The sequence below is a fragment of the Desmodus rotundus genome, chromosome 4 (assembly GCF_022682495.2).
Source record: "Desmodus rotundus isolate HL8 chromosome 4, HLdesRot8A.1, whole genome shotgun sequence".
NCBI classification, from domain to species: domain Eukaryota; kingdom Metazoa; phylum Chordata; class Mammalia; order Chiroptera; family Phyllostomidae; genus Desmodus; species Desmodus rotundus.
Genome location: NC_071390.1, coordinates 108,923,333 through 108,950,881, shown reverse-complemented (window position 1 = coordinate 108,950,881; position 27,549 = coordinate 108,923,333). Strand labels below are relative to the sequence as shown.

Here is a 27,549-nt window from a genome sequence, read left to right as displayed (position 1 = left end):
GGATTATCTGGAGTGTTTCCTGCGGATTGTGTATATCTGAGACTTCACAGGGGATTCAGAGGCAAATCCAGTTTTGTCAGCCACAGGGTTATATCATTGGTACAGAAACCCAACAAATCACATCAAAGAACCCAGGCTACCATGTTCTTTGCCAATTTACTGTAGGGTTACAGTAGAAAGGACACAGAAGAGAAGAACCTGCATCAGTTGGTCTTCCAGGTCGCAGAATACTTGTGTATCCTCGCCGAGATGAAAACCCTGGGCGATTGTTCAAGCAGAAATTTTAAGAATGAAAAGGGCATCTGCATAACCTGTAAACCTGACTTGCAACATAAAACACCTTTCTGTTACTCAAAACATTCCTGCCCCAAAATACTTTCGGAAAATGCTGAACCACTCTAGAAGTTTGGTCCTCCACACTCCTTGGTTTTAAGGGAAGCCCTTAAAGATCTGAAACCATTGTTCTTCGTTTGAGTCAGCAATGCATTCGAAAGGTGAAAACCTGGGGGGATGGGGGGGTGGGAAGTGAACTTCACAAGGTGAATGAAGCGCTCCTATAGTTGTCAATTCAAACATGTTCACTTGGGTGTGTGGAGTAAACAATGTAACTGCAGAGGAACCGTAAGCTCTGACTTCTACCAAGCACATTAAACCTGCAAGAAACTTTGCAGGACGCTTGCACTTTCACTAAGGGCTCCTGAGCCAGGCTAAACAACAGAAAGGAGAGCCGATTAACTCGTTATTCCTCCAAAGCGCCGTTTGTGATTTTAAGCCCTTGGCATTAGCAGAGGCTCCTTTTCCTCCGCTCCCACTCATTTTAAAAAATTGTTTCCAGGGTAGTTGTCTTCGAGCACTACACGACTTGCGCGCGCGGGGAGCAGGTCCAGCGTCCCACAGCGTAACGCCGCTGAGACCGGCCAGGTTTTGGAAAACATTCCTGGCCTTTCCAGCAGGTCTAGGAAAAGTAGGTGGCCTGGGCGCCAAAGGTTGCTGCCAATGCAACTCGCAACTTTTGGAATCAATCCTTTTTGCACCAGGCAACGGATGCCACCGCTGCTCGGCTTTGCAACCCCCCACCCCTCCCCCGAGACCAATCATTGCCGCGCTCTGGCCTGCACAGCGCCCCCGCCCCCTTCCCGGGCCGCACGCAGCCACCGAGCCGCACTGGCCGATGCCCGCCGCCTCTTAAAGGGAGGTAGACGGTCCTTAAAGGCCCCTTGGCGCGGCGAACGGTGGAGCGCGGCGGCCCCTTCCCGGCAGGGGCCCGCCGAGCTGCGCCGAGCCCCTGCGGCGCCCAGCGTGGCCTGGGCCCTCCCGCCCTCTGCGCCGCCGGGAGCGGCATTTTTATTCAGGCGACGCTTAAGGGAGCCCGGCGCGCCCGGTGCATTGTGGGAGCGGCGGCGGCCCGTTTTCGGGAGGAGGCGGAGGGCGCAAAGCGAACCGGTAAGCGCCCGGCTCGGGGAGGGGGGGGCGCGACACCAGGCTTAAAGGGGAATATTCGTCCGCAGGCCCCGGGCGGCCGGGCGGATCCCCCTCCCGGCCGCCCGGGCTGCCGGGAGTCGCGCACGGCTGGCGCGCTCCAGCACTGCCTGCAGAGGGGCCGAGCCAGGGCTTGGTGGGGCCGCTTTAAAAAAGAAGCACCGCCCGCGCCGCCGCCGCCGCCGCCGCGCGGGGCCGGGGAAGGAGGGAGGGAGAGAGGGCGGGGGAGGAGTGGAGGGGGAGGGCGGCGGCGGCGACGTAGGGGTTAATTTTTTCGCCCGCCGACATTTTTGTGCGGCGGCGGCGGCGGCCAGCGCGCGCGAGCGGTGGAGAACCCAGGCCGGTCCCTTTGGCCCAGCGCCTTCCCGCCATCCCCCCCCCTCCGCCGCGTGCGCCCTCCGACCCGGGGCCGACCAGCGGGCCGGGGTCCTGCCGCGCTCGCCCCGCTGCGGCCTCTGGGCCGCGCGCGGTTCCCGCCACCGCCGCCGCCTCTTGGGAGGACGAGCGGGCCGGCGGGTATGGCCCGTCCAGTGGCGCCGTGCTGCCTGCCCAGGCCTCGGCCAGCCCGCCGCGCTGCACAAAGAGCCCAGGCCCGATTGGCCTTTAAAGGCGGCAGCCAGAGCTTTAAGGTGTCCCGGAGTTCCATGCCTCATACTCTGGCGGCTTCGATGTGTGCTTCATGGGGAGCGCCTGGTCGCTGCGCCCACATCGCCGTGTCCCCTCCATTGTTGATGTTCTGGGCTTAGGGGCTTTGGGTAGGTAGGTATCGAGCCGGGGTGCACCCTCTCCCACCGCCACTTACTGTGCTCCCCCAGCCGTGCGGCACGCTTTGCCATCTATTTGAGAAAATTTAACGTGGCTGGGAAAGGAAAGGGTTAACCGTTATCTTTAAATATTCATGTCATTGTTTTAAAGGTGTAAACTGGCGGTTTGGGGGTTGGAGTTGACAGCCTCTTACTATTCACATATGCACATTCCTTCTCCCCTACTTTGCCCCTTTAATTGCTCTTTCTCCTAAACAGACCCCCTGCCTCATCTCCCTCCCCAAATGTAAGAATTTGACTCTTTAATGTTAGCCTGTGAATGTGTGATTCGTGTCCCTTGTTCCATTTAGAATTTTAAAACTCTTGAGTGCCTTCTTGGCTTGAGGTGTTTTAAACTTTATTTCCCTTTAAATATCTGTGAAGATATAAATGACGTTTGAAAGAAAGTTAGTCCCCCAAATTCCAAATTATCCTCCTGCCTTTTTTTTTTTTTTTTTTGATAGGGATTAGAGTAGGAAAATAACTTGATGCCTAGTGAGGCGTTCTGTTTTGTTTTGTTTTTTCCTTGTAGGAGTGAGGCTCAGTTAAATGCGAAGCACTTTGAGAGGAAAGGACTTTTGCTCCAAACTCTTTCAAGTCAACGTCCTATAGGACTTTCCTAACTTAAATGGCTTCAAAAATTCGCATCTCGGTCACTTGCTTTGCTCTCCTGCTCCCCTCCTTTTGGACAGGTTGTTTTCTTGCACTGTTGCACAGTTGTAGCTTTCACACCGAAATCATTGCTCACCCCAAACATGTTTTCATTTTGGGTTACTGCCCTAGACTCTGGCTTTGTGAGATTTATTTGAAATGAGTGATGTCCTTCACAGGGATCGAAAACTCTATAATTGGGAATTCACAGGGATCGAAAACTCTATAATTGGGAATTATGTTCTTGATCATGCATTTTATAAGGGAAACTGACCCTAAAACTTGGGATTTCTGTAATTCTATGTCGAATAGAATACAGTGTGGAGGTTTGTAAACCCTGGGAACACACGGTGAGTTTCCGGTTTAGCCCCAAAGGTTTTGAACTCTGTAGTACTTGTTACATTGCTACCAAGTACTATAAAGCTAGTGATTTAGTACAGCTTAATTTATCATTTTAGGTCTGTGGTGAAACAGTAATGAGCAGGAGCATATTTTGTCAATGATGTGTGTGTACTAGTTTGTTGAGCAGATGTTTGCTTTCTAGGAACTAGCAGTGCATTAAAAGAGAACTTTACACCGCTCTCTTGAAGAAAATGTACTTGGCTGTGTTAAACAGCAGTTCCAGTTTTCAAGTTGTGTACTTTAGTGAGACTACCTACTAGTTTTGGGTTGTGTTGTGTACTTCTGGCTCAGTAAAAACGTTTTTCTAGAATTGAATTTAACATCATGAAGCATTTCACCAACATGCTTCGTGCCTTGTCAATCAACATCCTTTTCCTGCAAATCATCTAGTAGGTGTTTTATCTCTATGTGAGATAGCAAAGATATCACAAAAGTTTCCAGAAAAGTCACTTTAGCAAAACGTGTAATTTCTAAATCACAATGCTTCTGAGTTGACAGATGAAGTGACTAGACATTTTTTCATAACGCTTCACGCTAGAAGAACCTTTGTGACTTTTCAAGATGGCACTGTGTCATGTAAACCAGCTGGCCCATAGTTCCTTCTTCAGAGGAGGTCTGGCTACCCCTCAGAGCCACAGTTACAACAACACAGTCATCGGATCTTACGTAGAGGATGCCTGTGATGGTATGGTCACTTTAAAATGACTTATTTGGCTTATGCATCACTGACCGAACTGCAATGGCCCCAAATCATCATTGCCCAGTAGACTTACCGATTTCAGTCATCTTCACATTTACTTTTCACTTTCATGTATTCACTTGCTTTTTGGTAAGTACTAGTGAGAAATCTTTTTCTTTTTTTAAGATTTTATTTATTTTTAAAGAGAGGGGAGGAGAAGGGGAGAAATATCAATTTGTAGCCCCTCACACGCCCCACAACCCAGGCATGTGTCCTGACCGGGAATTGAAGTGGCAACCTTTTGGTTTGTGGGACAATGCCCAATCCCCTGAGCCGTACCACTCCGGGCACTAGTGAGAAATCTTTTGATGGTGTTTGTGTTTTGGTGATACTCAGGTTGATCTATAAAGAAACCAGCAGACTAGGAGAGGAAGGGGAGGAGCCCAGCTGTGAGGTGTGTACACCCAAGAACCATGTCTACACGGGAGTCCTTTAACCCAGAAAGTTATGAATTGGACAAGAGCTTCCGGCTAACCAGATTCACAGAACTGAAGGGTACTGGCTGCAAAGTGCCCCAAGATGTCCTGCAGAAATTGTTGGAATCCTTACACGAGAACCACTTCCAAGAAGATGAACAGTTTCTGGGAGCAGTTATGCCAAGGCTGGGTATGTGAACCATTGTTTCTCTTACATTTCCCTGAGTAAAGTATCTTGGCTGCAGTGTAGTCAGAGAGTCAAAAACCATGTTGCCTTTAAACAAAAGTTTTGTAAGAAAGATTCAAAGGACGGAGCAATGGTAGCTTACTACATTATTGTAATTTGTCAAGAGGAGGAAGTGCTTGCAAAGCATCAAGAAATGTGCCGTAACCATTTATAAACTATTAAGTGCACAATTGAGACAATTATGGTAAAACCATTTTTAATTATATCAATTTTCCTTGTTAGCTGAGGATTAAGTAAAAACCCCTGTATGCCTTTATCCTAAACATTTCCTTAAAATGCTTGCATTCCCTCCATTGCCTCAGGAAAGGTGGTGCTTAAGCATCAATGTGCGCTACATTGAGAGCAGTGACCAGGTTGGGGTGGGTGAGACTTGGGTGTTTCTCCTCAATATGCATTGTTTGAAAAGTTCCTTTGGGGAGGAAGGAGAAGAATGTACCAGACACAGAAGGGGAGGAGACTGGGCTGAAACTATAGTTGACCCCAGATGTCATCTGGAATTGAGAGCCATGTTTTTTTCTTTACTGAATTCCTGATGTCATCGGCGATTTGCCTTTTCCCGAACATAGAGCTCAGAAAGAAATTCTAGGGTATTGGGATCTTGTTAGCTTTTATTCTGTGGTTTGGCAGTATGTGATGCAAGACTGTGATCGTTTTGCAATTTGATTGTTTGGTGGGTATTCTAGGAATTTGGATATTTTCTAGTTACCGTGTGTGACTTGATTAGCTTTCTTTTGTAAGATTCTTTTTTATTTTTGCCCATTATTTCATTGTGAATACAACCTTGGTTTTGAACCCAGGGTACTCCTTTCTTCCATGATACATAAGGCAGATAAAAGCAGAGTCGCTTTAATTGGGAGAGAGGAAAGCTCACAGTCCACACTCTCGGAGCCTCAGGACTCCCAGGAGCTCAATTTGAAGTGTCCTCACCTAGCTGATGTCTGAGTGTGGAGAAATACCCCATGAATGAGTTGGGTTGGATATCAGCTTGTCGAGAAATAAAAATACAGACGGTTCCCAATTTGTGATGGTTCAGTTCATGATTTTTTGACTTGATGATGATAAGAAAGCAGTATGCATTCAGTGGAAACTGTACCTGGAATTTTGAATTCCAGTTTTCTCCCAGGCTAGCGATATGCACGTTGATGTTCTCTTGTGATGCTGGGCAGTGAGCTGTAGTCCCAGTCAGCCAGGAAATCACCGGGGATAAAACTGATATTCTATCTATAGTGTATTCATTGTGTTAGATGATTTTTCCAAGTACATAAATGTTCTGAGCACATTTAAAGTAGGCTAGGCTAAGCTATGATGTCTGCTAGGTTAGATGTATTAAATGCATTTTTGACTTAGGAATGTTAAGAAGCATCTGTATACTGAATAAGCTCTTTGATAGCTTTGCCAAGAAGAATAAGCTACCAAATGGGGCAAAACAATGCAATAAAAACCTTATGGATAAAGTAATGACTCCTCTTTAGAACTTTGCCTGGTTGTCCTTTTTGAGCACTTGGGCCTGCAGCGCACTGTTCAGCGCTTTGATAACGGGTCGGATCATTTGCTCCTCCCGGCCACACCACGGACACTTGGCCGAGGGCAAGACCTGGGATCCCTATCTTCCACTTCCTCTGCCTTCTGTCATCTTGTTTCTAAGTCCAAGCGTATTCAAAGTGGGGAGAGGAGCTGCATCACCTATAATCCTTAGCAGTGGCAAAAGGGGACAGATGTTAACAGCAAGGGAAGAGGCAAGGAAAGGTAGATACAAGAACATAAAGGCCATGGATTCTGGTCACACATGGTTCTTGAGAAGTAAATGAAAGGTGTCTTCCTTTTCCAGAAAAATGCACATCTACAGCTTTTGCCTTCATGGCATTCACTGGGGGTAGCTACAGATCCCAGATTGCAAGTAAATAGACACAGAAGGAAGCTTGGTATTAAAACTATGTACAGAAGTGGTATGTCTTGATGGTATAACTTGCCTTTAGAATCAGATCTAGAGTCATATCCTGACAGTCACTTACTAGTCACTAATGCTACTGTGTGCACAGTCTTAACCCTCCTGAGCCTCAGTTTCCTGATTTATACAATGGTATAATACTGTTTGTAAATTGCTATACCAGAAGTTATCGTGTATGTATACGCACCGTGTGTATACACACGCACATGTGTAATACATATATGTGTCTGTAAGTTTATACACACAAATGTGCTTGTCTGTTTTTAATTTTTTTCTAAAAGAGTGTCATATTTCCTGGATTCTAAGATGCTATTAATAGAGGGACAGACCATAACAGTTGTTAACTGTACAGATATTAGATGTATTCTAACTAAAAAAAATGTTAAAGTAAGTATATCTAAGAACCTGGTACATCTATTGCCTGGTACTTCAGAGCTGTCAAGTACTCCCTGGCAGTGGTGATGGTGTGATGATTTGGGTTTTCTTGATGGATGGTTTCAGTCTTCCTGAAAACCTTCTAGAATTCCCCACTGCTCAGATTGGTTACTTGAGGCTTCCTCCACTCTCTGACATCTCCTTTTGTGCCCACTTGCCCTCTACCTGGATTGTCCTTCTCTCACCTTGATACCTCTCTCACCGTGATACGCTAGTTTTTCCAGGCCCATGGCCCATCTCAGGCTCACACTCTCTTACTTGAAATTTGATAGGTGATTTGTAAACCAATCACTATGGACCAGTGCTGTCCAAAAGAAATGTAAGCCACATGTGTAATTTTAAATTTTCTAGTAGTCACATTAAAAAAAAATTAGGTGAAGTTAATTATAATATGTTTCATTTAACAATAGAAAATATTATTTCAACAATTCATATAAAGCATGAGGTTTGGGTTTTTTGGTACTGGTATGTAAAATCTGGTGTGTATTTTACACTCACTGTGCATCTTTATTGGGAATAAACATTTCATAGGCACCACACATAGTCAGTGGCTTGTGAAAGGAAATAAGGGTAATGTGAGCTGCTCTCAGCCCTAGGAACATACTCAAGAGTCATCAGTTAAAATGCTCTGATAGAAGGTATAAATAAAAGTTAAATGCTTTACAAATATATGTAATTCAAATTTAAGAATACCCAAATTAGAAACATTTAAAGCTGACATTCAGTGACTTTTTTAGTGTGTCTTTCTGTAGTCCTTTAGTTTGTATGAAAACAAACAAAACGAAAACTGTATCTCATTTCCAAAGTGTATGGTCATACACTCAGAATGACCAGTTAGAATGATCAATTTAGAAAGAATCAATATGAGTTAAATGTGGTTCTTGTTCAATTTCAACTTAAATGCTAAAGAACAATTGTTAAGTGAAATTTCTGAGAGTCTGCACATATACTCAGCTAATGCACGTGAAAACTGATCACTGGTAAAGTGGATTCCATTGTCACAGATTTGTGAGGCTTGCCATTCTGAAACTAAACTCTCCACTCTCCGTCCCCTAACTGGATCTTCCACTAAGAGTTGCCATCTGGTGTAGTAAAAAGAAATCAGCCTGTCTTCACAGAATCTGTCTTCATCTTTTTATTAAACTTGATTTTATTTTTTGCATTAGTAATAATGGACCAAGATCTGGGAAAATAAGGTGCCCCTGTGCCCCGGGCTGTCTTGGTACGTCACTTTTGTGGTGCTGAAATAGTTCTGCCTCAGCATTTTACTTATGCAAAATGCGATTCAGTATGATTTATTTTTGTTTCCTTTGGAATTCTGAATTGAGAAGGTAGCATCCCCTGGCTTCTTTTTGTACTTCATCCTGCCATTTTCTCTGCCTGTGGCTGATGGACTTGCTCAGGTGAAGTCAGAGGGCAGGTGACATCCTTTTGAGACAGGCATAGGAAAGCACTCTACTCAGCCTACTTGGTGGGAGGGCCAGTCTGAATTTGTAAAGTTGCCTGCATTGTAGGTGATTTTTAAAGAAGTATAACTTACAGGAGTTGGTCTCGATGGTTTCTAAACTAATTTCAGGAAGAGAGAAGTCTGTCTAGTTAGCCTATGTCTAAACAGTGGCACCTCGGTACTACTCATCGTTAATTCGTTCCAGAACTCATAACAAGTGGGGAAACCATGAACGATGAAGCATTTTCTCTTTCGGGGTGGGATTGTGACTCATGCAAGTTCTAGCAAGTGTGATGAGTCCTGAGCAAGTGATGAGGGCTGAAACATTTTTTCTCGTCAATATGCAACTAGTACAGGGTTTGACGAGTTCTTAAGCCAGCAAGAGTCGAGGTATGACTGTATTTTTCTAAATGTTTAACAACAGTTTTAATAAATTGAAATATTTACAACAGGCTTATTTAGCACATTTCCCCCCTTCATATTATAAGTGAGTAAAAGTGACATATGTTTTTACAAGGGGAATAACGTGGAATTTTACGATGTCCTCTTAAGAAACAGTGCTTTTAGATACCACAGTGTTTGTGTACTTGCTTGGTTGAAAATGATGAATTTCTGTTCTGTCTTTGCCCTCTTTTTTCCTCATTTGTTATTTTCATTATGGACTAAAATGTGGAAATAATAATAACATTTTATGTGTATAAAATATTTTACAAATTTTCTGTTGGGAAAACAGACTATTCTGAAAATAAATTCAAATAAACTATAGATAAAACATCCCAAGTTCCATTTATGCTATTCTTATCTTTAAAGAAATTCTATATGGTGCCAGTCCCATGATACGAAGGGAAGTGTCTATTCCAGGCATTGTGAAGGGCTAAAATTATACCGTGCCGAGCTTGAGTCTTTGTGACTAACAAATTTTACTCCCATTTTCTATCTCCAGCCAGTTATGTTTCACATTTATTTCAGTTATGCTTCTTGATAGGAAACACATTCTGTCCTGGCAGCATGCACTGTTCCATAAGTATGTCATGGAGAACACTCCTGTGCAGAACACTGATGGCATAAGATGAAATGGCCTTTCCTGTTGATTTGTGGATGATGATGACTTCCATCTTTGCAGGCATTGGAATGGATACTTGTGTCATTCCTTTGAGGCATGGTGGTCTTTCCTTGGTGCAAACCACAGATTACATTTATCCTATCGTTGATGACCCTTATATGATGGTAAGTTTGGCCTAATATGTTTTATATCTGGAACTGCCATTTGTTTGGTTTTGGGTTGTGGCCGCGGTTTTGTATGTGTGTGTATTTTCTTGTTTTTGTTATATCCAAATCATTCTCATCTCACCACTGACCTGACTCCTGCAATTCAGTCATTCGATCTATTTCCTTCTCACGCTTGGTACTGCACATGAGCAGTTAGGCAGAAGTCCCTCTGCTGCTTTTGTGCAGGAACACCTGCTGTCTACTAACAGTGTCTGTTGACTGGTATGTTTGTAGTTATTTTCTTTCTTTGATATTTGTAAACTCCTCAGTCCTGTGTTTCAGGCCAGAGATGTTACGATACCCTGTAATAAGTCTGATACTAGATGTTTCCTTCCAAAATAGAGCTCACCACAATTTAACTTCTTGGCCGTTTATTCTGATTCTGGCCACTCCTTTAATCCCCAACTGTGTTATAGACTCACTGTGTAGATGTATCTGAACTGCTGGATTAAAGTTCCTAGCTACTGATCGTGCCTGGCTTGGATATATTTCCCAAATGTTCATTGCATGGTTACAACCAGCAACCCTTTGATCTACTCAGCTTCATCCGTCCATCCTAACCAGCTGAGAGGAGCTGATGAGGAGATCGGGAACATCCTATCGTTAGGAAATACCAGAGGTCCTTCCTGTGTGCCAAGGGTGCTGGGATCAAGCTGCACACATAGGGACTTGGGCCATGAGGCAGCTAAACGGGGGTGAGGGTGGGGTGTTCACCTCTCAGGTGCCAGTAACAAGCACACAGGTTAATAGAAACCTGTTTTCTCTCCACACATCTGTTTTCTACTCTAGAGCAGTATTTCTGAGAGACTAAGGTTAGTCACACCCTAGGTGTCCCACCTGAGCAGGTGGCAAAGGTAGCTAGAACGGGAATTCATCCTTTTTCTAGCATCTCTTAAAAGTATACGAGAGAACCCAGGACAGAAAGGGCAATAAGTCGCTGCAGCCCTAACCGGCATTCGGCACCCACGTTGCAAACCACTTGTTGCCTTGTTACTGTTGAAACTGAGTCAGAGAAGGTTATTAAGCTAACTGCGAATCTGCCAGAAAATCATTGAAGAAACCTAAACAAGGAACCTAGTCTTAATACTAATATTTTAATATTTGGGAGTTTTTTGTCCTTATGTCAGAAGTAAAATGACTTAGAGCAAATGGCCTAGCGATTCCATGATTAAGGAAAGGTAACCAGTGTGCAAATCTCAGAAACAGCACCCCATCCCAGCAGCTGCCATCCCTGGAAAGTCCCTGGGTTCTCTTGGGAGTTACTATGTAGACTTGCTCTTTGTTTCCACACATGGAAAGTCCCCCTCTTGTCCTTTCTCATGTCTCTGTTCTCTTCCAGGGTAGAATAGCATGTGCCAATGTCCTCAGTGACCTCTATGCAATGGGGGTCACAGAATGTGACAATATGCTGATGCTCCTTGGAATCAGTAATAAAATGACTGACAGGGTAAGTAGGAGATGGGCCAGCTGCTTACTGTCTATTGTCTTGGTCACTTCACTGGACTGGTCACCCTTCTTTTCCCATCTGTAAAGTGAGGAGCCCAGGCTGCATGACTTCCGTATTTTGTCATGTTCTCCACTTTTTGGCAACTATTAGTGAATTAAGATAATCTGGCCTATTCACATTTTCATTACTATTGCCTGCTTCCCTTTCTTCTGGGTAAACCGAAGCCAAGACATTTATGTTTGATTTAAAGTCTAGCCCATTTCCACATCAGCCCTGTGGACTGGACCAGCCTTACAGACCCATGGCATGCGGCACCCCCAGGGGACAGGCACCCTTCCCTTTGGTTGCTTATTGGTCACTGATGTAGGCAGTGATGGGGCTGGGGTGTCGCGTGTATTCCCATGCTTACCTGGCAGTGTCTGTAACCTTGCTATCTGTACCTGTTCTCTGATCCAGAGATGAATTCTCATTTAGATTATTTTTGAAAGGTACTGGTGTTTGTCCCGCAAAAGAAGTTTCCCCTGCCTTATAGAAATGAGTTTTCAGTAGGCCCTTTTCTGCCTACCCAAATGGGTACTTGGGCCACCGCTTACATACAGTTGTCTGGGGAGGGCAGAGGGTGTATATTAAATGAGTTTTGGAGTTCTTAAGGACCATTTAAAGAGCTGGCTCAGGTTTTGGAGAGCCCTGTGCACACAGTCACATTCCATTTTTTCCTTCTCTGTTGTGTGGGCTTCATTCCCATTGTAACCTAGAATATCTTCCAACTTTTGATGAAATGGCAACAATGTAAACTATTCTGTCTTTCTTTCTTACTACTCCCTGTCCAGTCTGTAAACTTCCAGGTCTTCTCTAGGGTTTTACAATTCTCTTTATAACTACAAGTGTAGACTCTCTTTTCTCGGTTTTGAACTGAATTATATGACTTTTAATTTGTGTCCTTTTAAACCCTAGGAAAGGGATAAAGTGATGCCCCTAATTATACAGGGTTTTAAAGATGCAGCAGAGGAGGCAGGAACGTCTGTAACGGGCGGCCAAACAGTGTTAAACCCCTGGATTGTTTTGGGAGGAGTGGCTACAACTGTCTGCCAGCCCAATGAATTTATCATGTAAGTTGGTTTTGTTCCGTGTCACCTGGCCTGGTTCTCTTTCTTTTCTTAAGATAGATTCATTGAGATAGAATTTGCATACTATAAAATTCACCCATTTAAAGTATACAGTTCAATGGTCCTTTAGTTATCACAGAGTTTTGCATCCATCCCTAGAGTCAGTTTTAGAACATTTCCATCAACCCAACAAGGAACCCTGTCCCCCTTAACTGTCGTGCCCTATCCTGGCTTCTTTCACTTGTATAATGTTAGCATAATATTTTTAAGGTTCATCCATTCTGCAAGATCTACCAGTACTTTGTTAGTGTTTTTTAAATTTTTAATATTTTTATTGAAGTATAATTCATATAACAAAATTTTACATATAAAATCCAGCACTTTAAAGTATATAATTCATTTTTCTTTGTATTCACAAGGTTGTGCAGCCGTCATTATTATCCAATTCCAGAATATTCCATTCACACTCCCCCCCCCCCCAAAAAAAAAAGAAGCCCTTTATCCATAAGCAGTCATTCCCAATTCCTTCCTTCATCCTCTGGAAACCACTAATCTACTTTCTTTCTCTGGGTTTGTCTATTCTAGACATTTCATATGGATGGAATCATACAATATGTGATGTTTTGTGTCTGGCTTCTTTTACTTAGTATAATGCTTTGAAGGTTCATCCATGTTGTAGCATGTATCAGTACTTCATTCTTTTTTATGGCTGATAACGGTCCAGTGTGTGGACATACCACAGTTTAATCACAGGTGATAGATCTGTGTTATTATGAATGGTGCTGCTATGAACATGCATATACAAGTTTGTATGTGGACATAATGTTTTGATTCTCTTGGGTATATATGCCTGAGAATTACTACTAGGTCATGTGGCGACTGTTTAACTTGAGCAACCCTCACACTGGTTCCCAACAGCAATGTAGGAGGATTCCAGTGTCTCTGTGTCCTCTCCAGTATTTCTTACTGTTTTTATTTTACTTTATTTTATGTTTTTGGTAATAGCCATGTGAGTGGGTTGAGGTGATAGCTAACTGGTTTGATTTGCATCTGCCTGATCACTAATGATATTGAGCATCATTTAATGTGGGTTTATTTTTTAGCCATTCCTAGATCTTTGGAGAAGTTTTTCTATTGGCACAGATTGCCACTTTCCATGTTTCATGCCTTATTAAGAAAAGCCACCGTGCTCTATTTTCTGAAGGAAGTACAAATTCCATTTGTTTCTCTGGTTTTGTGACTAGATGCTGATAGGCACTGTGTTCACATGGCTCAGAATTTAAAAGGTATAAAATGCTCTACAGTGCAGTCCTCATTCATCCACATCGCCAGTTTCCCTTCCTGGAGGCAACCACTTCCGCCACTTGTCAGTAATCTGAGTGCCAAGTAGGAAACTTACTGGTCTCTTGGTCGGTCTGAGTTTGAAACTTGGATCTAAAATCACCAAAACATTAGACCCACAGATTTGAGCCAATCACATAGCCTGAGAATCAGTCTTTGTTTCAGAAGTCTTGTTGCCTCAGAAGCATGGTTGGGTCTATATTGAAAGTTACACACGAGCGTGGCCAAATCAAGGCCTGACCAGGCCTTTGCCTTTGAAGGCTAAGTGATTTGCTGCTTTATACATTTTTGGGGGGGCTGGATCTGGTAGGTAGTTGGTAGACTCTTGTATTCTCTTTTAGTGTTTTTGTTCCAGTAGTAGCCTCTATAGCAAGTTGCAAGGCTCTAACATGTGGTGGTGGTGACTTAAATGTAAATGTTTGCAAAGGCAATGTTTTTACCAGACTTTTCTTTCTCCTATTAAACTGATGATGAATTTACCTCCTTGGCTAATTTGACCCATGCCCTTGTTCTTTTTTTCAGGCCAGATAATGCCGTGCCTGGAGACGTGCTTGTTCTGACCAAGCCCCTGGGGACGCAAGTGGCTGTGGCAGTGCACCAGTGGCTGGATATTGTGAGTGACCCTGCCTGCAGTGGGGGAGGAGGAGCTGAACAAAACTTTACAGGATTGTGGCATTTGGAGAAAAGGGCATTCATTTACATTCAGGTCAAGTAATCTCTTCAGTGTGCTGGTGCAGGGAGTGTGCTTTTATTTTACAAAAAGATGTATCTACTCCTGAAGTAAGTGTCACCTCTTGTCCGTATAGGAAACCCTTCCCCTTGGATGTGTTTTAATATGTTTCAGGTCTAGATCATCTAAATGTCATCAGGTTGTCTTCTAAAAATGAGCTTCTTTAGTTTCACCACCAGGGAGTTTAGTATCAGTCATGCCTTTATAGAAGTACTACGAATTGTCCTTACTCTTTTATTAAATCAGAGTTCCATGTACTGAATACTTAAAGGAAGTAAGCCCCAGCTTGGGGCTTCAAAGAAGCTCTGTAAAGAGAATTTGCAAGGCAGTGAGCTTGGTTTATTTGGTGCTGAGATAGCTTTTTCTTTCATATCTTAAACATCACTAAAAAATAATATAGAAAACATGATGTGTTGTAGAATCATGTACTTGAAAGCTGTTTAATTTTGTTAACCAGTGTCACCCCAATAAATTTAACAAAAAGGAAAAAAATATGGAAGAGAATGTGTGGAAAGTTTGGTGCTTGGGGTATAAATAAGACCAGGGTTACTGACAATTTAAATTATTTTAATGATGAGGTTCTTGGTTGTTTTTGTCGGTTGTTTTCTCTTTTCAAACTAATTAGTAACTTAGGACATTACGATGAATAATTATCTTGTAGAGAGAGCATCTGGAATAGATGGATATTTATCCTGAGTCACTTTTCCACCGAGCTATAATCATACTTCATTTAAGGTTTTTCCCATTGTCATACCAACTCAAAAATTAATACAATTTGTGGTGTATCTTACATATTTTGATGCTTTTAATTTCTACAACTGTCATCTGAAACTACCAGTCCTGATAAATGGTTGAAAAAGAATAATAATTTTATGTTATTCATAACCAAGTATGTTCAGTTGATGTAGCAGAGGAGAGAAAATCTCTAAGGTTGCCACAGTCTAGTTATTCTTCCCTTCTCATCCAGTGATGATGGGGAGATTTCCCATCAAGTATAGTCCCGTAAATCTGACAGGAAGGTTATTCCTGGGCAGTAACTCAACAGAGTTGTTTCACAATACAACTACTCATATCTGAGGAATTCAGCAAGGGAGTTGCAAGCATGTGAGGCATCAAAGATGAGGGGTTTGGGATCCTTCTCTCCTCCCAACCCCGCTCCCAACTCAACACTTCCTCTGCTTTTATACCATTTTTTATCATGCTCAGAATTGAAAAAAGCAAGTTTCAGAGATTCTGTAACAGTACAATACCCTTTTCATAAAAGTCAGAAGCGACCAAAGAGCATGTCGTTTAGTCATTCTATATGTATGAGAACAATATTTTTTGAAAGGCAGGGGAATAATGACAAGTATACAATTCAGAACAGTTGTTACCTCGGGGGAGATGGGCAAAATGGAATAAGGGAGGGACACATAGACCCGAGGTATTGCACTGAGTGGTAGGTCACTGGGTGTCATTAAAAAATAAGTGAATGCATGAATGATGATCATTAATGGACCATGATGACAGTATGTCAAGAAACCATAATCATGATGCTAACTTCTTTAAAGATCGACTGAAGAAAAAGGGAAACACCTTTTTGTCCTTACTTTTATGATATCCTTTGTGGTCACCACGGCTGTCCCCAGCACACATACAATCAAAGTTGCTTTCACATTCATTTGTCCATAAGATGCCTTGATCCAGAATTCAGGTAAAGTCAGTAACAGTGTAATTATATGAAAAATTAAGCTATCAGCTTAATAGGGGAGATGGGGAGATGAACCAAAGGACGTTTAAAACTCTTCATGTGTGACTTACACCCTGCCACAGAGGAGCAGCTGCCCCAGTGTTGGCATACCTTTCGTTGCCTGGGCACTGCAGCTTTTATAGCTTGTAGATGGCAGTATTTGACTCCAGAAGAGTGGCTTGAAAACACAAAAAATGCCACTATGGTATATCTAGTAGACACCTAAAATAATAGTTACAGGGCAAAAAAATAAAACAGTTTTGTGTATAAAATTTGAAATATAAAATTCCCCATAGGATGACTGAAGAAAAATAGTCTTTTTCTTTCGGTGGTTAGAAGTAAGGATTAATCACATTTTTTCCTTCTTTTCTCCCTCCCCTATGTTCCTCTATTAGCCTGAAAAATGGAATAAAATTAAACTAGTGGTCACCCAAGAAGATGTGGAGTTGGCATACCAGGAGGCGATGATGAATATGGCAAGGCTCAACAGAACAGGTACTGGGGCGTGAGGCTGTCTGCTGCCGGGGTCGGCAAGTTTTCAGGACGGGGTCAAGATGGGAACTATTTTAGGCTTTGCAGGCCACATACAGTCTCAGTTGCTTTGATTTTTTTCCTCCACAACTCTTTCAACATGTAAAAGAAGACCACTCTTAGCCGGAGGAATAAGCCATGGGCCAGATTTGGCCACTAACTGCAGACCCTCCTCTGTTGGTCCCTGGTTGTAGACAGATTTGGGTTTGAGAACAGAAAATGCATGTGTTTCTTACATGTATTTCCTTTCAGCCAAAGGGGGAAAACAGGATCCTATTCACAGGATTACTAAAAAGAAAAAATGTCAGTGAAGTACCAAAAAGAATGACTAGCACATAGTATACAAAGTTTACTACTTCGATTTATGTTTAAAGAGACCTATAGCGTGTCCTTCACGCTTCCAAGTGCTGGGGAGACTGCAGCGAACAAAAGAGACAACAGTCCCTGCCCTCTTGGACTGTACATTCCAAATGCTGGCTTGCTTCCAGATTATTTGCGCACAGCAACCCACACAGGTGCTTCTCTAGGAATAAATATGTGCAGGGCCTAAGGGACAGCGGTGCAGCACCCACGTGCCCACCGTCTCATATGAGAAACAGTGGCCTTGGAAGCCAGAGGTGCCTCTCCCACATCCTGGCCCTAGATTCCTGCTTAGGGGTAACCGTTGTTCTGAATCTAATGTTCATTCTCATGCTTTTAAAATTTTTATCACATAGACTTGAATTCTTAAGAAATAAATTAGTTTTATATTTTTTTAAATGAATCCTACCTATATATATTTTTTCTTGCTGTTTTGTTCACTGTTTAATGTTTCTGAGCATCATCCCTGTTGTGTATACTTGTATTTCATTAATTTTCTCTACTGTATAATTTTCTACTCCATGACTTATTTATCTGGGCTACTCTTGTTGGGCATTTGGGTTGCTGCTGAGAACCTTCTTGGTCAAGGCTTCAGTTACACATGTCTACAAGATCTGTACTGCCTCAGCTTTCCTATTTTTTTATTTTATTATTTATTTTTTTAATTAAAAAAAAATCCTCACGTGAGAACATACTTACTGATTTTAGAGAGAGGGGAAAGGGAGGGAGAGAAACATCAATGTTAAAGAGAAATATCAATTAGTTGCCTCTTCTATGTGCCCTGACTGGGAATTGAACCCACGACCTTTTGGTTTTACAGGACAACACTTCAACCAACTGAGCCACACAGTGTGCCTCATCTTTTCTAGATGGTGCTGATTGCTTCCCAGAGTGGTTATACAACAGTTTATAACGATGATACATTTTAAAAATTCTTCAGTATATTTTCTGCTTCTGTTTATTGTCTGTATTTTTTCCATTGTAAGAAAACCATATTCATTATGGACAAGTTTTTAGAAAATGAAAAAAAGAGAGGAAAAGCATCGTCAATGGTCTCAGCACCCAAAAACAGCTTTTGTTAATATTTTTTTTTATTTTCCCAGGATTTTTTTCTGTTTGGTTGTTTGTGATTTACTGTTATTTTATAATGGATGTCATAAACTTGTGGTTATCATACATTTTATATGTATTTGCAATCTGCTTTTATTTATTTAACATCACTAAATTCTTTTTTCTATATTATATAATTCTAGTATACACAATTTTTAATGGCTAGATGTTCTGCCAGAGAGATATACTATAATTACTTTACCTATCACTTAATTTTGAAGAGTTGATTTTGAGACCCAATTTTTCTATATTTTTTCCCTGCACTCCAGGAATAGTTTTTGGCTATATTCCAAACATGAATAGTAATTATTTCCTTGTTCTCCCATTGTCTCATCACTTAAAATCAAGGCTTCTCATTTGTGTTTCTGTTCCTGTGACACTTAAACTGTTTGAGGAGTCTTTTTTTTCTTTTTATCCTTCAAATTAAGTAGTTTGACAGTGGGAAAGGGATTGGTAATGGATCTGTTTAATAATAATCCTATAAATTAGGATTATTATTTTGTTCATATTTGAGCATTTATGATTCCTCATCATTTTTTTACACATCGTTGGTAGGAATACTGTTTGGCAGAATGCTTGTGGAGAAGTATTTGGTCATATCTAGCAAAAATTATGCATACGTTTATTTGACGTAGCAGTCCCACTTCTGTGAATCTGTCCCAAAGGTACAGTGGCCAGAATATGAAATGACATGTACAAGGCCAGTCATTGAAGCACTGTTTATAATTACAAAAGAAGGAAACGATCCAATGTCCATCCATAGATGACGGAATTGTTGTCTTTATGCATGCACATGGCTATAAAAAGGGATGAGAAATCTTTATCCCTAGGGAGCTATCTCTATGATATGATTAAATGAAAACAAGAGTCAGAATCATGTATACAGTATGCTACATTTTGTGTATTCATATGAATATGAAGTAATGTGTATTATACTTTCAAAAAGAAGCAATGGGAACAAATCATTAATAAAAATTGTTTCATATCAGAGGGACTAAGGAGAAAGCAGATTCACTCTGAACACGTATTATTTTATAAGTTTGACTTTAGAATGTTTTGTGTCATTTTTCTCTGGTTCAAAAAATTTAATAAAGACTACATCTTACAAATCCAAGCCACATTTTTAATTATATTTCATTGTTTATGCTATTACAGTTGTCCCAAGTTTTCCCCCTTTGACCCTCTACACCCAGCCCCCACCCCTTTCCCTCAGGCCATCCCCCTACTGTTGTTCACGTTCATGGGTCATACATATGTGTTCTTTGGCTTCCCTATTCCTTAGGCTGTAATTTACACCCCCATGACTGTTCTGTAACTATCGCACCACTTTGTACTTGTTAATCCCTTCACCTTTTTGCCCATCACCCGCACCGCCCTGCGCCACCCCCCCCCCCCTCCGCAACCTGGCAAGCATCAAAAACATTCTCTGTGATTCTGTTTCTGTTCTGCTTGTTTGTTTATTTTGTTTTTTAGATTCAGTTTTTGATATGTATTTGTCATTTTATTCATATTTTTTATCTTCTTAAAGAAGACCTTTTGCTAACTCCATTTTTTTTTTACAAACGTGTCTAATATATACCAACTTAATGGCAAAACCACATGGGGAAGAATTATATGAAAAAAGCTAAAAAATCTAATCTTGAATTTGGAATTTTTAGTATAAACTTAGCATTTTTTCCCTCTCAAAAATGCTTATTTCTAAACCTTTCCAAAAGGTCTAGAAGCAGTGATAACCCATTAGTCCTAGTGCCAAGATTCTGACCTGAAAATTACCACTTTCCACTAAAAAATGCCAGGATTCCTTGGGGAAATGGCTGATTCCAGCTCTGGGACAGGAAATACCGAACGTAAGCCTGGGCCATTCCCGTGCTTTGACAGTAATGGAGCTATCAGCAACTGATAGGATAATCTCACTTCACATAACTTGAAGAGGCTCCCACCAGTCAAATTAAAGGGGGCCAGACAATGTGAGTATTAAAAAAAAGAGTGACCACAGTTAGAGTATATCAATATCTAAAAATCAGTGACATCATAATAATTAAAATGTTTTGGTCACCGTTGGAAGTTGCTAGGGCGCCAGCTTGTTCTGAAGATAAGTAAAGGGAATCAACCACATATTTTACTGTTCTCGTACAGACTGTATTTTGGGGGAAACCAAATATTTTTTAAAAAATTCTTCGTAAAAGAGTCACATCTAATAAGTGCAGGAAAATGATTGAATTACAAATTGGCTATCTTTTTTGCTAGCCCCCTTGATTTAGTAAACCTCAGTAATAAATATCAGTGGCTGCTAAAATTGTAGTCATCAAGATAGTGTGATATTGGTGAAAGAATAGAAAAATAAATCAATGAAACAGGCTGGAGAGTCCAGAAATAGACCCACATAAGTATAGTCAGCTGATCTTTGATAAAAGAGCAAAGGCAGTTCAATGGAGAAGTGATCATTTTTTCAACAAATGGTGCTGAAACAACTGGACATCATAGGCAAAAAATCATTATAGACACCGGCTTTATACCTTTCATAAAAATTAACTCAAAAGTGGACTATAGACCTAATTATAAAACGCAAAACTGCCAAACTCCTAGAAGATAATACAGAAGAAAATTTAGGTGTCCTTTGGTTTGGTAGTATCTTTTAGGTACAACAGCAAAAGTACTATCCATAAGAAAAAATTGACAAGTTAGATTTCATTAATACAAAAAACTTAGGCTCTATGAGAGACACGAAGAGGATAAGAAGACAAGCCACAAACTGTTTTGCAAAGACAAACTTTGTGTTTGTCTTTGCAAAACACAATTCTGACAAAGGACTGGTATTCTGAATATACAAAGAACTCTTCAAACTCAACATTAAGAAAGCAACCTAATTTAAAAATGTACAGAAGATCTGAAAAGACACCTTACCAAAGAAGATACACAGATGACAAATAATCATATGAAAACGTGCTCCACATGGTACGTTACTAGAGAATGGCAATTTAGAACAAGATACTATGCAAAATTACTACTAGAATGGTTGAAGACTGAAACACTGACAGCACTAAATCATGAGACGGATGTGGAGCAATAGAAACTCTCGTGCTGGTGGGAGAGCACAATGGTACAGTCATTTTGGAAGACGGTTGGGTGATTTGTTACAAAACTAGATAGACTGACGTGATCTGGCAGTCGTGCTCCCTTGATATTTACCCAAATGAATTGAAAACTTCTGCCCACTCAGAAATCTGCACAAAGATGTTTCTCACAGCATTATTCACAAATGTTACAACTTGGATGCAATGACACCCTTCAGCAAGCGAGTGGATAAATAAACTGGTACGTCCAAACAATGGAATACTATTGACAGCTAAAAAGAAATGAGCTGTCCAGACATGAAAAGACCTGGAGGAACCTTAAATGCATATCATAAAGTGAAAGAAGCCAGTCTGAAAAGACCAAACACCATAATTCCAAATTCTGGAAAAGGTAAAACTAGAGACAGTAACCAGATGAGTGGTTACGCGGAGTAGGGGGGAGAGATGAACAGGAGGAACACAGGATTCTTAGGGCAGTGAAACATACCTGTATAATACTGTGGTGATGGGTGTATGTTATATATAAGTTTGTCAACACCTACAGACTACAACATTAAGAGTGAACCCCGGTGTGAACTGTGAAATTTAGTTAATAATGTATCAGTATCAGCATATGACATAACAAATGTACCACACTGTGGTAAATATTAAAATAGGAGAAATGGGACATATGGAAATTTCCTATACTTTCCACTCAATTTTCTGTAAACCTAAAACTAATCCAAAAATAAACAGTATTATTTTTTTAATTAAAAGTTAAGAAGTTAACCTCCACTTCCTGCTAGATTGCCTTAAATTTTTGTCAGTCTTTGAAAGCCCTGTTTTTTGATTTTAAGACGGTTTAGATAGGTTTAATTTTCATTATGATCGTAATTCTATACAGATTTTTTTAGTTTATTGGGAAGTTACTGTTAACTGAAGCAGCTGATAGTTCTAAGTGGTTGAAATGGAAAGAAGCCACCTTTGAAAATGTCACTGTGGGTTTTGTTGATTTTTTAAAATTTACATTTTCATTATTTCAATATACTATCTCCCTGACAATTAGGAATTTTGAGATCAAAGCATATTTAAGATTTTGACCTGAGGAAAGGTGGGTTTTATTTTTTTTCCCCCTCAGAAAGTCTCCAATTATTACACCAGATAATAAATTCTTTTTCTGGTCTCTCTCAGCTGCAGGACTCATGCACACGTTCAATGCCCACGCTGCCACTGACATCACAGGCTTTGGAATTCTGGGCCATGCGCAGAACCTGGCCAAGCAACAGAGGAACGAGGTGTCCTTTGTGATTCACAACCTCCCTGTCCTCGCCAAGATGGCTGCCGTGAGCAAGGCCTGTGGAAACATGTTTGGCCTCATGCATGGGACCTGCCCAGAGACATCAGGTACAAGGATCCTCGGCCCAAATCTGAGGATTAAACTAATGAGGCTAATGGAAAGTTCCATGAGAAGGAAGAAACCAAATACATAAGCATGACCCCATTTTGTGTGAGGTCAGTGCTGATAACCTTGGCCTTTTTTGCAAAAAATGTTCTCAGCCCCTTTGTGCTATAGGTAACCAGCCTCCTGCCATCCTGTGTGTGGTGGAGCAGTATTAGTTTAGTTCTGTGTTTGGCGATAGAATGGGAGGAAGGCAGATAAGGGGAAAAAATAAGTCACTACTCAGTTTTCGTTGGAAAACTAGCATTTTTTTAATTACATTTTATTGATTATGCTTTTATAGTTGTCCCAATTTTTCGTCCTTTGCCCCCCTCCATTCAGTAACCCCCCAGTCCCTCAGGCAATCCCCACACTTGTATGGGCCATGTATATGGATGTGTTCTTTGGCTACTGTATTCCCTATGCTGTACTTTACATCCCCATGGTTATTCTGTAACTGCCAACTTGTACTTCTTAACCCCTTCACCTCTTTCACCTGTTCCTCCACACCTGTGCCCCATCTGGCAACCCTCAGAACGTTCTCTGTATCTATCATACTGTTTCTGTTCAGCTTGCTTGTTTGTTTGTCAATTGTTGATACGTATTTGTTGCAACTTCATTGTTCATATTTTTTATCTTGTTCTTAAGACCCTTTTAACATTTCATATAATACTGGTTTGGTGGAGATGAACTCCTTTAGCTTTTTCTCGTCTGGGAAGCTCTTTTATCTGATACAAAATGATGATATCTTATCTAGTGATAGCTTTGCTGGGTAGACTATCTTGCCTGTAGGTCCTTGCTTTTTGTCACTTTGAATATTTCCTGCCAATCCCTTCTGGCCTGCAAAGTTTCTGTTGAGAAATCAGCCGACAGTCTTCTGGGAGCTCCCTTGTAGATAACTGCTTTTCTCTTGCTGCTTTTAAGATTCTCTCTTTGTCTTTAACCTTTGGCCTCCTTGAGTTTGTCTTTTTGGGGACTCTCTGTGCTTCCTGGGTTTGCATGTCTATTTCCTCACCAAGTTAAGAAAGTTTTCTGTTGTTTTTTCAACTAGGTTTCCAATTTCTTGCTCTTTCTCTTCTCTTTCTGGCACCCCTGTGATATGAATATTGGAATGCTTGAAGTTGTCCCAGATGCTCCTTACACTATCCTCTTTTTTTTTTTTTTGATCCTTTTTTCTTCTTGCTGATCTGATTGGGTGTTTTTTGCTTCCTCATATTCCAAATTGCTGATTTGATTTCCTAGCTTCATCCACTCTACTGTTGTTTCCCTGTAAATTGTTCATTTTAATTAGTATGTCCTTTATTTCTGACTGGATCTTTTTTATGCTGTTGAGGTCCTCACTAAATTCACTGAGCATCCTTATAACCAGGGTTTTGAACTCTGCATCTGATAGATTGCTTATTGCCGTGTTTCTTTGTGTCCTTATTTTGTCAGCCTCCCTGTGTTTGTTTCTGTGTATTAGGTAGAACTGCTAATCTCCTGGGCTTGGTAGAGTGGCCTAATATAGTAGGTATTGAGTAGGGTCCTGTAACACAGCCTCCCCATTACCCAAACTGGGTACTCGAGGTACACCCTTCATGTGGGCTGTGTACACCCTCCTGTTGTAGTTGACTCTTGATTGCTATTGGCATGTCCAAGATCAGCCACCGCCTGTGTTCTTTCTGAGGTCACACAGCATAAACTACGAAGCGATCTGCAGATGGCTGCTACTTGTGCTGGGCTTATAGGTACCCAGGTGGGGCCAAGCTATGGACCAAGGCCAGCTGCTGCTAGTGCCAAGCCGGGGGCCACTTAGCAAGAGGTACAGGGCTTGCTGTAGCCAGATTCTGCTTATTTGAGATAATTTAGGAAAATCTGAAGCATGGGCCAAGGTGAGCCAGGACAAGCCATTCATATGGAAAAGCCACTGGAAACAGCTTGGGTGGGCTTGAAAGTTGAGTGGCTCAGGGGGTCACCAGGGTGGAGCAAACAGTGGAGCCAGGTTGATGGAGTCTCAGAAAAGGTGCCCTCCTGTGGGCTTTGATGGGGAATGACTCAGAAAAGAAACAGTGGCTTCTGCCAGTGCTTCTGTCTAAGAGATAGCTGTTCCCCAGCTCTTGCCCTGATGCCAGACCATTCATTTGCTCCTGGTATATCTCTGATGCTTTTCAGTCTGCTGCCCCGACACTGGAGCTCACAGGGAGTGAGTCTGTGCATGGGCCCTTTAAGATGAGGGAGTAGATTTTTTTCCTGATTGTGTTACTTCTATTTGCAAATAAAATTTTCTGCCTTTGCTACTGAAATAGCAATGAAAATTTATTTTAACATATTCTATACTTTTCTGAAGATAATGATAGAGCAAATGAGAGAACCTAGGTACTTTGAGGAATACAATCTTTTATGATCTTAATTTTTTAATTAAAAAAAGGAAAAGTTTTTTGTAAAACAAGGAATCCATGTAGAGAATTAAAAAGGGAAACTTCTCTTGTTTTTAAATATTTTTTTCACTGTAGATTGGAAAAAGTAGCTACTACATATTTTCCAGTAAACTGCTTACTTACAGTTTAATCTATGGAATAAGTAAAGGCAGAATGGAACAGGCTTCCTAGTGGAAAGGGCAGCTTGAAGATAGTTCTTGGTTGAGCGTAGAACGGTGCAGGAGTGTTTTAGAAAAACAGTGATAGAGAAATTGCTCATACAGCGTCACAATTAATGGTAATCTTTTTTTCTTTGCCAGGAGGCCTTCTAATCTGTTTACCACGTGAGCAAGCAGCTCGCTTCTGTGCAGAGATAAAGTCCCCCAAATATGGTGAAGGTCACCAAGCATGGATTATTGGGATCGTAGAGAAGGGCAACCGTACAGCCAGAATCATAGACAAACCCCGGATCATCGAAGTCGCACCACAGGTGGCTACTCAAAATGTGAATCCCACACCTGGTGCCACCTCTTAATCTAGACCGAAATAGCTATTTGGTTTTGTTTTTAAATAGATCTATTTCCTTTATCATCATATCAATTAAAGACTATAAACAACAAAAATCTCATTGTGTCTACACATTGGTGACCTGAGGTCAATTTGTGAATGGATGCAATTAATAAAATAAAATCCATTGCCTTTTTTTTCCTGTTACATTAACTGAAGATGCACCTAATCTTGAGGCAGCTTCTGAGTTGAGAATTATATTGTTATCCAATACTGTTGATTCATTTTGAATCTTTAGACACTTATCTCTTGCCGCATAGGCTCTTTTTAAAGGTGCTTTCACATAGCACAGACATTACCAGTTGTAGTGTCAACTTGCAGTTTGTGTCTTTCACTTCATGTATATTTATCATCAGTCTGATCTTTTCTAAGTGTCTCGAATGGTATTCTGGACAGACAGAATTGGTAAGTGGCAAATGGTATCTCATTAGGAAGAGGGTTGCATGATTCCTTTGAGCCTTTGATTTGTAAAGCCTAGTCTTCTAATTCAGGAGCATCTCTGACCCAGGATGTTTTCCAATAGTGCATTCAGTTAAACAAGGCAAATGCTTAACTTAATCTGCATGGAAAGCATTTGGAAGACAAAAAAAAGTTATTTCTCTTTTTTTTTGGTAGCCTCCCTAATTACGGTAATATCATTAACTGTTTACCAATAGCAAAAACAGGATACTTTTTACAATGTAATTAGATGTTCTATAGTGCAACAAGGAATTGCCTTCTAAAAGGGGGTTCATGTATAATACTCATTTACAATTCAATATATAATTACACAAATAATTTTTAAATAGAATCAATAATAAAGACTGTTCTGTGGATGGTAGTGCTTAATACATTTTATATTTTGTATAGTGATTCCAGACCTTTTGTTTTCCTAAAATCAGCAGCTGTTTAGCCTAATTCTGAGCATTATTTTGTCCTTTGTGCCAGTACATTTTTGTGCACGCTTTCTGTGGTATGTTAAAATCTTCATTGCCAACATTGCAGCTTGAACTCAAACTTGTTCAAATAAATATTTAATTTTTTTTATTGCTCTTGTATAATCAGATGCCCCTTTTAGTATTATTTTAGAAGCATTGGGAGGGTTTTGGCTAAAGTACAATTTATTGGGGGAAAACTAGATTTTAGTTTTATAAAACTTTTAAGTCTTTCATGGGACCTATATTTTCTTGAATTAAATTTTGTAGTTCTAGAAAAAATAGGCAATCTAAAACGGTGTTTATCTGTGTTACTTAGAAGCAGAGGCCTCCTTATATTGTAACCTACTAAGTGATTTGGAGGGATTCCTGTCATTAAGCACAAGTGCACTGGCCCCTCAAGTGTCCGCATGAGAGAAAAAGCACCACGTCACTGCAAGCTTGCGAATGCTTCCCGCTTACAGGCAATAACACCATGTGAACCAATCAACTTCTTGCCAAAGGAAACCGCCACTGAGGAGAGAAAGCCCCTGGAAGCGGCTTTACTGTGGACACTCCCCTAACCCTTTTGGGACCCCAAGGGCAGCCTGTCTGGCACATGTCACTGGTGTCACTGGCACTCAAGTCATAAGGATTGTGTGTGGTACCCGAGAGGCTGCTACAGAACTGAAATTAATTGGACATTCTGTAGGGATTTATACAGATGTTGGTCCTCAAAAGTTACAAACCATTGGTCTGCAAAATAAAATGTGTTGGAAACCTCAGAAATGAACATACTGTTGAACTCTTTTTTTAAAAAAAATACACTAGTGATGACTAAATCTGAACAACTTTAAATGTAGATCATGTCTTCAAGGCTGATGATTTCCTTGGTGGCAGGCCTACTGAGAGCAAGTGAGGTAAAGGGATTACGCTCTCCAGGAAATCAGCTTTGTGAAGATTTACATTTGTGAAGAGAAAAGGTTGGGTACTCAGAGGTCTGTTATTCATC

At 41.0% G+C, this 27,549-nt stretch overlaps 1 protein-coding gene across 5 annotated transcripts; it reads left to right on the top strand.

The window, feature by feature from the left end:
- The first annotated feature begins 1,135 nt into the window (after positions 1-1,135).
- SEPHS1 (selenophosphate synthetase 1) lies at positions 1,136-27,341 on the top strand. 5 transcript variants are annotated; one of them, XM_053922673.2, is made up of 10 exons: positions 1,758-2,238; positions 4,411-4,680; positions 9,691-9,794; positions 11,176-11,283; positions 12,238-12,392; positions 14,253-14,343; positions 16,585-16,684; positions 22,435-22,647; positions 25,398-25,567; positions 26,878-27,341. In XM_053922673.2, exons 2-10 carry the CDS (start codon positions 4,488-4,490, stop codon positions 26,908-26,910), a joined length of 1,167 nt encoding a protein of 388 aa, XP_053778648.1. In that variant the 5' UTR covers positions 1,758-2,238; positions 4,411-4,487; the 3' UTR covers positions 26,911-27,341. The 5 variants fall into 5 exon arrangements, with proteins under 5 accessions (XP_053778646.1, XP_053778650.1, XP_053778649.1 ...); XM_053922671.1 differs by lacking the exons at positions 1,758-2,238; positions 26,878-27,341 and adding an exon at positions 1,136-1,443 and having other exon boundaries at positions 25,398-26,667; XM_053922675.2 differs by lacking the exon at positions 26,878-27,341 and having other exon boundaries at positions 1,755-2,238; positions 22,435-22,755; positions 25,398-25,569.
- The last annotated feature ends 208 nt before the right edge of the window (positions 27,342-27,549 follow it).